At 42.5% G+C, this 10,529-nt stretch overlaps 1 protein-coding gene across 1 annotated transcript in view; it reads left to right on the forward strand.

Annotated features, from left to right (window-relative positions):
• Positions 1–5,915, forward strand: part of LOC102826416 (keratin, type II cuticular Hb1-like) — a 56,069-nt gene extending 50,154 nt beyond the window's left edge. The window contains exons 8-10 of the mRNA XM_006870129.1: positions 5,268–5,299; positions 5,584–5,719; positions 5,822–5,915. Coding sequence (XP_006870191.1) covers positions 5,268–5,299; positions 5,584–5,719; positions 5,822–5,915 — 262 coding nt within the window. The remainder of the gene's footprint in view (positions 1–5,267; positions 5,300–5,583; positions 5,720–5,821) is intronic.
• The last annotated feature ends 4,614 nt before the right edge of the window (positions 5,916–10,529 follow it).

Raw genomic sequence — 10,529 nt, forward strand, 5'->3', positions numbered from 1 at the left:
ACAACCTGCGATATGCAGATGATACAACCTTGCTTATTGAAAGCTAAGAGGACTTGAAACATTTACTGATGAAGATCAAAGAGCACAGCCTTCCGTATGGATTGCATCTCAATGTCAAAAAAACAAAAATCTTCACCACTGGAACAATAAACAATATTCTTATCAACAGAGAAAAGATTGAAGTTCTCAAGGGCTTCATTCTTCTTCGATCAACTATCAACATTCGCGGAAGCAGTAGTCAAGAGATCAGACGACGTATTTCATTAGGCAAATCTGCTGCATGGGAGCTTTTTAAAATGTTGAAAATCAAAGATGTCAGCTTGAGGCCTAAAGTGTGCCTGACACAGCCATGGTGTTTTCAGTAACCTCATCTGCATGCGAAACCTGGACAGTGAATAAGGAAAACCATAGAAGAATTGATGCTATTGAGATATGGGGTTGGAGGAGAATGCTGAAAGTGCCATGGACTGCCACAACATCCAATAGATCCCTTTTGGAAGAAGTACAGCCAGAGTGCTCCTTAGAGGCCAAGAAGGTGAAAATTCATCTCCCATACTTTGGACATATTGTCAGGAGGGTACAGTCGCTGGAGAAGGGTATCATGCTTGGTAAGATGGAGGGTCAGAGAAAATGACAAAGACCCCCAACGAGATGGATCGGTCAGGTGGCATCATTGATAGACTCAAGCGTGGCAGTGGTAGTGAGGTTGGCCCAGGATCGGACATTGTTTCATTCTGCTGAGCATTGAGTCGCTATGAATCAGTTCCGACTCAATGGCATCTGACAACAACAAAAAAAATGATTGAGGAATCCCAGAATGGCACTGCAAGATAATGCACTGGACTGCAAGCTCAGTTGCAATGGCAAGGTCGGCGGTTCAACAGCTGAGGAGCAACAGCTGCTCCTCAGAAACCCTATGCAGGGTAGCTATCTATGCATTGGAATGGACTTGACAGCACTTAACAACAACAACAGAAAACAACAATTGAATATCAACCAATTCTTTTTGGTACATTGACTTTGATTAAATTTCTTATTCTGTGTTTGCAGCATGGAAGACACCAAGTGTCTTCATCCCTTTTGTTTTGTAGGTCTTTACACATTTCATTATAACACTTTACTTTTTCTGTCAAACCACCCTTTCAAATCTTCTCTTCAACTCATTTCCTTCATAATTTCTTCCATTTTCTTTAAATACTCTACATTCAAGAGCAAATTTAAGAGTGTCTTCTGGCCTCCATTTTGGACTTTTCTTTCGTTCCTGTCTTTTATGACCTTTTGATTTCTTTGTGCTTGGTGTCTTGCATGTCATCCTTCAGATCATCTGGTCTTCAGTCATTGGTGTTAAAGGCATTAAATCTATTCCTTAGATGGTCTCTCGATTCAAGTGGGGTAGACACAACATCTTACTTTGGCTTGTCATTTTCTTCAGCTTCAATTTGAACTTACATATGAGCAATTAATGGTCTGTTCCTCAGATTGCTCTGGCTTTGTTCTGACTGATAATATTGAGATTCTCCATTGTGTCTGTCAACATATTTGGTCAGTTTTTATTCCTGTGTTCACATGTATAGCTACCATTTATGCTGTTGGAAAAGGTATCTGCAATAAATAAGCTGTAGGTCTTCAAAATTCAATCACTCATAAAGCCTATAAAAACTTCTAGGAACACTTGAGAAAACATGAATTTAGTAAATGATTCCTTCAAAATGCTAATTTTCTTATATATGAAAATGATTCTTATCCTTAAAAAAAAATGAAGGGAGAAATGCAAGAATTAAAGTGGACAGAGATATATACTGTCCATGGAAGCTACAAGGAACAGATTGCAATCTTTATAATGAAACAAACTATTGGGTTTGTTGAATGTAAAACTGATGATCTGCCTGGGTCTATGTACATGTGCATACACGCGCACACAAACACACACAACCCTGCCACAGGCCCCTCTCCCACATCCTTTTCCTAGCACTCCTTTCCCATCCCTCTCCATTTTGCTTCTCCTTCAACTGCTTTACCTGTCAGGTGCCTGAGGCATTTTCAAGATGAAACATGCCAAGAAACTCTACAATCAGGGCTTCTAGGACACAGCACAGGGTGCATTGCCCGAATCTTTGCAAGAGATTTTTTCCTTAGAGAGATTTGACAAAGCTCATGCAATATGCACTTGTGTTCATGGAGCAGGTAATCTGTATGAGGTTTTCCGGAAACATACAATTTAATAGGCTGCTGATACCCTGCATGAACATCAAGCCACAAGTGTATGGAGGATTTCCCTGTCCTGGGAAGCATGAACTTTGGGCCTGTTTACAAAGAAGAAGGACCAAGTTGGGAAGCCCTTTTAAGCAGGACCCAATCAGCTCAGGAGAAAGATTCTCACTCAGATTCCATCCCTACTACTTCTGACTCTTCAGAGAGCCTTCAGAGAGTCTCTTCAGAGAGCCTTCTCTAGATACCTGAGAGAAAACTAATGCCTTCTTCTTGTCTCTCCTGATGTCAGGTATGAGGAGGAAGTGGCTCTGAGAGCTTCGGCAGAGAATCAATTTGTGGCTCTGAAGATGGTGGGTGTCCATCTGTTGATTCTGTGTCAGGAGGCCAGTGGGGCTCTATGAGTATGGAAAGAACCCAAGGAGATTGACCTCAGAGGCACCCAGGCTGATGGAGACACTGGCTTAAGGCCCAGGACACAGACCTGTAGAGCTAATCACAAAGTCAGAAGTAGTGAGAGGAGGGGGAGTCTGAGAACAAGTCTTCTGTGGTGTGAGGAGAAGGCTCGACAAGAGTGAAGGAAAACATAAAAGGAAGAGAGGCCATTACAAGGGCTAATATCCAATGTCAGGCTTATAATGGGTTGAGAAAGGATTGACTTGGGGGTTTGAACAAAAAATAGATGTCAGAGAGCCCCCAAGAACCTGGAAAGCAAAGGATAAGCAAATTCAGATGAACGTGGAGGCTGTTTCATGGCATGAAACATATAATAGAAGATCCTGGTAACACGGAAGAAGAAAGAAAGAATTTGGGCAGGGAGAATTTAGGGGAAATAGATTTCATTTCTTCTCTGACTCATAGATCCATAAAAGGGGATTTGGTCATAGCAAAGTGAAGGACTTTACCAGGAGGTGCTGTCTTGGATGTTAAGATGAAATGAATGGGTGCAAAGGGGCCAGGGTTGCTCAGGACAGTGGAACTCATGGCTTTATAGAATTGTCAAGGTAAATCCTGCCTAGAGACAGGGGGATGGAAAAAATGACCTTCCGAAGCTGCAATGGAAACCGAGAGCCTATCATGTCTCATTCACACGCAGGAGGTGGACTGCGCCTATCTTCGCAAGTCAGATCTGGAGGCCAATGTGGAGTCTCTGACCCAGGAGATTGACTTCCTGCGACATCTGTATGAGGAGGTGAGGGGCCAGAAACAGAAACCCTGGAAGCCAGTCTAGAGGAAAAGGACTCAAGCCAAGTGTTTAGGTGTCAGACAGGGGATTGGCTGGGAGGTGCAGTCCATGATATTCACTGCAGGGAAGATAATGAAGCCCAGGAGTGTTGTGATTTTGGGTCAATCTGTGGTGGGTGGGTTTATGTTCTAAGGTTTCTTCTTTGTCCCTTCTTCCACCCCAATCCCTGTAGGAGCTCCGGGTTCTCAACTCCCACATTTTAGACACCTCCGTCGTGGTCCAAATGGACAACAGCCGAGACCTGAACATGGACTGCATCATCGCTGAGATCAAGGCTCAATATGATGACATTGCTAGCCGAAGCAGGACTGAGGCTGAATCCTGGTACCGCAGCAAGGTGAGTAATTGATGGAACTTGCCTCCTAGACAGGTCAGTGACAAGAAGCATGGAATAGAAAAGTCTTCTTTTGCCTGTGGATTTTGATGTGCTGGACAGTCTGGAGGGTCCTTCCCTAGGCATTGATAAGGGAATGGCAGACAGCTCTCCTTGGGGAGGCACAGTCAGAACTGCTATGTGAGACTGTGCCGGCTGAGCACTGGACAACTTGCACCATCAATCCTGCTATCCTGATGGGCTTCCCTGTTTCCCTCCGCAGTGCGAGCAGATGAAGGCCACAGTGTCCCAGCATGGGGAGACTCTTCGCCGCACCAAGGAGGAGATCAATGGGCTCAACCGCAAGGTCCAGAGGCTGACGGCTGAGGTGGAGAACGCCAAGGGCCAGGTATGGGTCAGCCTGTGTCAGAGATGATGAAGGCCTTCCCAGGGCCAAAATGTCAGTGACTTCACAATCTCTCCACTAATTCCCCAGCCCATTTAAATGACTAGCAACTCTGGTTGTGGCCACTCAGAAAGAACCAAAAGAGTAAGTAGAGAGAGGCATATTCTGGGAGGTTTGTTCACATCTGGGTGGTAGAAATTGAGCAAATCCAGGAAATGGACAGAGAGACCTATGAACCATAACTCATGTTGCTCTCTTCTTCCCCAGAATTCTAAGCTAGAGGCTGCAGTCACCCAGTCTCAGCAGCAAGGCGAGGCAGCCCTCAGTGATGCCAGTTCCAAGCTGGCCGGGCTGGAGGAGGCCCTGCAGAAGGCCAAGCAGGACATGGCCCGCTTACTCAAGGAGTACCAGGAGGTGATGAACTCCAAGCTGGGCCTGGACATCGAGATTGCGACCTACCAGCACCTGCTGGAGGGCGAGGAGCACAGGTGGGGCCCTACTTTTTCTGATCCAGAATTACCCATCCCTCCCTCTTGCACAAAGGAGACCAGGTGGCACAATGGTTAAGGACTCTGCTGCTAACTGAAAGGTCGGCAGTTGGAACCAACCAACAGATCTTCTGGGGATAATAACGTGGTATTCTGCTGCCTTAAAAATTACAACCTAACAATGTCCATTTGTTGCTGTCGTTTTTAAGTGCTGTCAAGTCTGTTCCTACCCATAGTGACCTTGTATAGGACTGACAAGGAGCCGACCTTGCAGTTCAAACTGACTTTGCCTCCCAGTGCATTAAGCCACAGCACCACACTAGGATTCCGGGAATGTCTAGGAGGCAGTTCTACTCTGTCCTATAAAATCACTGTGATATCAAATAATCTGGACATTGCACAGCAACACTTTCCCTTATTGAGCAAACTGGAAGGTGGGGGAGAGGGAAACTAATCTTTATTTCCATTACAAAAGGACTGTTCTGTAAGACCAGCTGGTCCTCCCAGCTTAGACACTGTGGAACCACCCTCCCCTAAGACTTCTGGAAGCTCCATTGGAAATCTAGCCAAGTCACTAATGTCACTGTTTTCTTTTTCCCCCTCCAGACTATGTGAAGGTATTGGAGCTGTGAATGTCCGTAAGTAATTGAGGCCCTGTGGAAAGGTTTACTGTGAGGGAGGGGAGAATCTGGGAGAAGAGGTTTCACTAAGACCTAAATTTAAGAGTAAGGCAACATTACAGCAGTCAGTATTTGGGGTCAGCCCCAACTGCTTTTGAGACTAGATGAACCTGGTGTTGTCAACGAAAACACACTCCTGATTTAAATACTCAGAGCTCAGGATTTGCGGAGCGAGGGGCAGTTGTATGAGACACATGATTATCTGTTCACCAGAATTTTGATTCAGGTTTTGGGGTTCACAGGTGTTAGCAGCTCCCAGGGTGGAGACCTCAGTGCGTCGGGATCCCAGCCGGTGACCGGCAGCATCTGCAGCACCCCCAGTGGAGGCAAGCAGGCTGTGAGCACTCTGAGGAGCGCACCAAGTGGTCCTTCCAATTCCCACACCTCTGGTAGCCGGGGCACCAGCAGTGAGTCCTCCTGTGGTGGGAACCGAGCCATGACCACCCGGAGGAATGCACCCTCTGGTCCTTCCAACTCCAACACCTGTGGTAGCCATGGCACCAGCGGTGTGGGCTCCAGTGGCATCAGCTCTGGAAGTAAGGGCTCCTATGCCAGCAGTTCCCAGAAGTGTTAGGTATCCCAACAAACCCAAGGCCCAAAGCATCAGCCAGCCAGCCCCACCCTGCTCTGGTGACTGAAGGAAATTCTCAACTGCTTACATTGCACTTTAGTACATCTTTGATTCCATTCCCCACCTCTCTTTTCTATCTCATCTCCTCCTCTTTGGCTCTGCTTACCTATGCTGGGAAAGATTACCAAAAGAAAATTTTATGCTTGCCCCCAGAAGTGATATTCAGGGTCACACAACCAGAACCATGACCCAATCCTGAGCAAATGGACAAAGAAGCCCCCTAGTCTCTCTCTTTCATCTGCCTTTCTAGTCCCTGTCTTGATCTGTGTATCCAATAAATCCATGTAGCCAAACTTCGACTTAGTCTGAGCCTCTGTTAATCTCAAGGATGGGGACTTGGGAGGGTCTCCAGAGTGCTGTGGGATAATGTGCTAGACTGCAGAGTCATTTCAACCACAAGGTTGGTGGTACAAGTTCACCTTGCAAATCCTATACTGGGTCGCTATGGGTCCAAAATGACTCAACAGCAATTATCAACAATAAACAAAGTCTTAAGAGCAGAGAAAGACCTAAGCCAACGATCACCAGTACAATCTTCTATCTCTGGGCTCACAGCAGTCTAACATTTAGTGAAGGACTAACATGATGTAATTTTATCAAAACATCTCCAATGATTTCCTCCACCCAATTTTAATACGTCTTGCAGATGAGAACACTGAAGCCCAGAGAGACTCAGTAACTTAGACAGCTTCATCCAGTTTGTTGGGATTTGGGCTCTCTGAGTGTCTCTGGTATTCATTTCTGGAAGCCACAGCTGCCAGAAAGCTAAATGACCTTCAGAGATAAAAATAGTGGCCAATCTTTATTCCATTCATTTCTCAATATCTATCTGCGCACCTTCATGGTGATGACTAGAGAAGGGTCCTGATATGGAGGCAAATTCAACTCCTCTCTGGTAGCGAATCGGGCTGCGAACCTTAAGGTCAGCGGTTCGAAACTACCAGCCGCTCCGCGGGAGAAAGATGAGGCTTTCTACTCCCGTAAAGATTTACACCCTCGGAAACTCTGTACAGGGTCGCTATGGGTCGGAACCGACTCGACGGCACTTAACAACAACAACAACAACAACAGAGGAGTTGAGGAAAATAAGGAAGAAATCCAGAAAGTGAAATAGGAGCCATCAAACAAGATAGATAAAGCATTGGAACCAAATCAAAACATGAAAAAAGAGGTCCAGATGATTAATAATAAAATATCAGAAATGGACAATACACTGAAAGGAAAAACGAGTAGAAGTGAAGAGATGGAAGCCAGAACAAGCAAGCTGGTACACCAATCTCTCAATACTGCTAAGATATAGATGTAAGTGGAAAAAAAGGATATAAAGATAAACTTCAAAATTATAGGTATTCCTGAACAGGAAGACTCACAGAAGTCCACAGGTGAGAGAGTTGAGGATTTCTAGAATAAAATTTCCCTAACATCTTGTAGGATGACAAAATAAACAAACATTCAATAAGCTGAATGAATCCCGGGAAGGATAGACCTCAAAAGACATTCACCAAGATGTATCATAATCAAGCTCTCCAAAATCAAAGACAAAGAATCCTAAAAGCAGCCAGGGAAAAGAGAAATGTTATCTACACATGCAAGCAAATCAGATTAAGCTCTGATTTCTCAGCAGAAACCATGCAGGTAAGAAAGCAATGGGGAGATATGTATATAACCCTAAAAGAAAAAAAAACTAACAATCAAGAATCATCTATCCAGCAAAACTCTCAATCAAATATAATGGTACAATCAAAACATTCCAAGATAAACACAAGATAAGAGATTTTGTCAAATACAATCCAGCACTTCAAAACATCCTAAAGGAAGTTCTTTGGAATGAAAACTAACAACAGTGATTGACAGCCATGGCAACAACACCCCGAATTCAGTCAACAGATTCCAGGGTTCAAAAAAGAACAAAATTACAAAAACGAGTTCAGAGAACCTGTGAGACCACTCAAAGAACAAACTATTGACAATGTCAAAGAAGGAGAAAATATAGGAACAGAGATCGCAGGTCAGGGAGATTGCAGGATACAATAGACTGCCTTAAATGCAAGGAAAAGTTAATAGATTATTTGTTGTTGTTAGGTGCCATCTAGCAGGTCTCGACTCATAGTGACATTAGGCATAGCAGAACGAAATACAGCCCGATCCTGGGTCAATCTCACTACCGTTGCCATGCTTGAGACCATCAATGCTACCACTTGGCCAATCCATCTCATTGGGGGTCTTCCTCTTTTTCTCTGACCCTCCACCTTACCAAACATGATGTCCTTCTCCAGCAACTGGTCCCTCCTGAAAATATGTCTGAAGTATGAGAGACGAAGTTTGGCCATCTTGCTATCCATGGAGCACTTTGTCTGCACCTCATCCAAAACTGATCTATTGGTTATTTTGGCAGCCCATGGAACTTTCAATATTCTACTCCAACATAATAACTCAAAAGCATCAATTGTTCTAGTGTCTTCCTGATTAACTGGCCAGCTTTCGCAAGCATATGAGGTGATTCAAAATACCATGGCTTGGGTTAGATGCACCTTAGCCCTCATGTTGACATCTTTGCTCTTCAACACTTTAAAACAGTCTTGTGCAGCAGATTTGCCTAATGCAATACAACGTTTGAATTCTTGACTGCTGCTTACTTGAGTGTTCATAGTTGATCCAAGAAGAATGAAGTCCTTGACAACTTCAGTCTTTTCTCCATTGATAAGAATGTTGTTTATTGGTCCAGTGATGAGGATTTTTGTTTTCTTGACATTGAGATGTAATCCATACTGAAGGCTGTGCTCTTTGATCTTCATCAGTAAATATTTTAAGTCCTCTTCACTTTCAGCAAGCAAGGTTGTATCAGAGTAACCCAAAAGAAAGTTAACACCTCACAACTTACCATGAAAATTAAAATTCAAGTAGAACAAAGAAACATTGATAATAAAAAGAAACGGCAAGAAATAGCACAAAAAAACATGAACTCAGCACAAGAAGGCATACAGAACAAAGGAATGAACAGCACCACACAAAAATTAACACATTGACAGCAATTAATTCATACCTATTGATAACTACACTGAATGTCAATGGATTAAATGCACCAGTGAATAGAAAGACAATGGCAGAATAGATAAGAAAACAAGAGCCTTCAATATGATGCCTATAGAGACACACCTTACACAAAGACAAAAACAGACAAAAAGTTAAAGAATGAAAAAAAATGATACCAAGTTAACTTCAATTAAAAGAAGCAGGAGTGGTAATACTAATTTATGATAAAATAAACATTACGGCAAAAACCATCATAGGAGATAAAGAAGGACACTATGTCGTGGTTAAAGGGTTTATTGAGCAAGATGACATAACCATAATAAATATCTATGCTTATGAAAGAGTACCAAGGTATATAAAGTAAACACTACTAGAATTGAAGAAAGAAATAGTTATATCTTTAATTATAGTGGGAGATTTTAATATGGCACTTTTGAAAAGGGATAGAACAACCAGAAAGAAACTTGACAAAGATACAGAGGAACAAAACAGCACAATCAACCAACTTGACCTCATACATATGTACTGAGCATTGAACCCTACAACAGCACAATACACATTGTTTTCCTGTGCACATGAAACATTCTAGAGAACTGATCATGTGTTAGATCACAAAGCATGCCTCCGTAAATATACAAACATCAAAATACTACAAAGCCTCTTTACAGGCCACAAAGCCATAAAACTAGAAATCAACTATAAAAAGACCAAGGATATAAAGTTGAATACATGGAACTGAATAACACCTTGCTGAAAAGCATCTGGGTAAAATAAGAAATTAAATGTGAACTCACAAAGATCCTAGAAACAAACAAGGATGAAAACACAGCATACCAAAATATTTGGGACATAGGAAAAGCAGTGTTAAGAGGACAATTGGTTGCAATAAATGTGCACATCCAAAAAGAAAAAAGAAACAAAATTAACACATTAACACAGCATCTCCAACAATTAGAAACAAACCAGCAGAGGGAACATACAGTCTCCAAAAGAAAGGAAATAATAAAGATAAGAGCAGAAATAAATGAGATAGAAAACAGAAAAACTATATAAAGAATCAACAGAAAAAAAGCTTGTTCTTCAAAAGGATTAATAAAACTGACAAACCACTGGCAAAACCTAACAAAAGAAAAGAGGGAGAAGACACAAATAGCACGCATTACAAACCCATGGGTGATGTCACAGTGTAACCAAAGGAAATCAAAAGGGTAATAACAGAATACTAGGAAGAGCTGTACCCCAACAAATTTGAAAACTTAGAAGAGATGGATACATTTTTAGAAAAGCACAACCTACCTAAACTTACACAGTGTGAAGTAGAAAACTTGAACAGACCCATAACAAAAGAAGAATTTGATCAGGCCATCAAAAAACTCCCAACACAAAACAGACCATGTCAAGATAGCTTCACTTTGAGTTCTTCCAAATATTCAGGTTAAAGCTGTCACCAATGCTACTTAAATTATTCCAGAATATAGAAGAGGATGGAAAACTTCCTAATACATTTTATGAAGCAAGCATAAC

This window comes from Chrysochloris asiatica, unplaced genomic scaffold (assembly GCF_000296735.1).
Source record: "Chrysochloris asiatica unplaced genomic scaffold, ChrAsi1.0 scaffold00138, whole genome shotgun sequence".
Lineage (NCBI taxonomy): Eukaryota > Metazoa > Chordata > Mammalia > Afrosoricida > Chrysochloridae > Chrysochloris > Chrysochloris asiatica.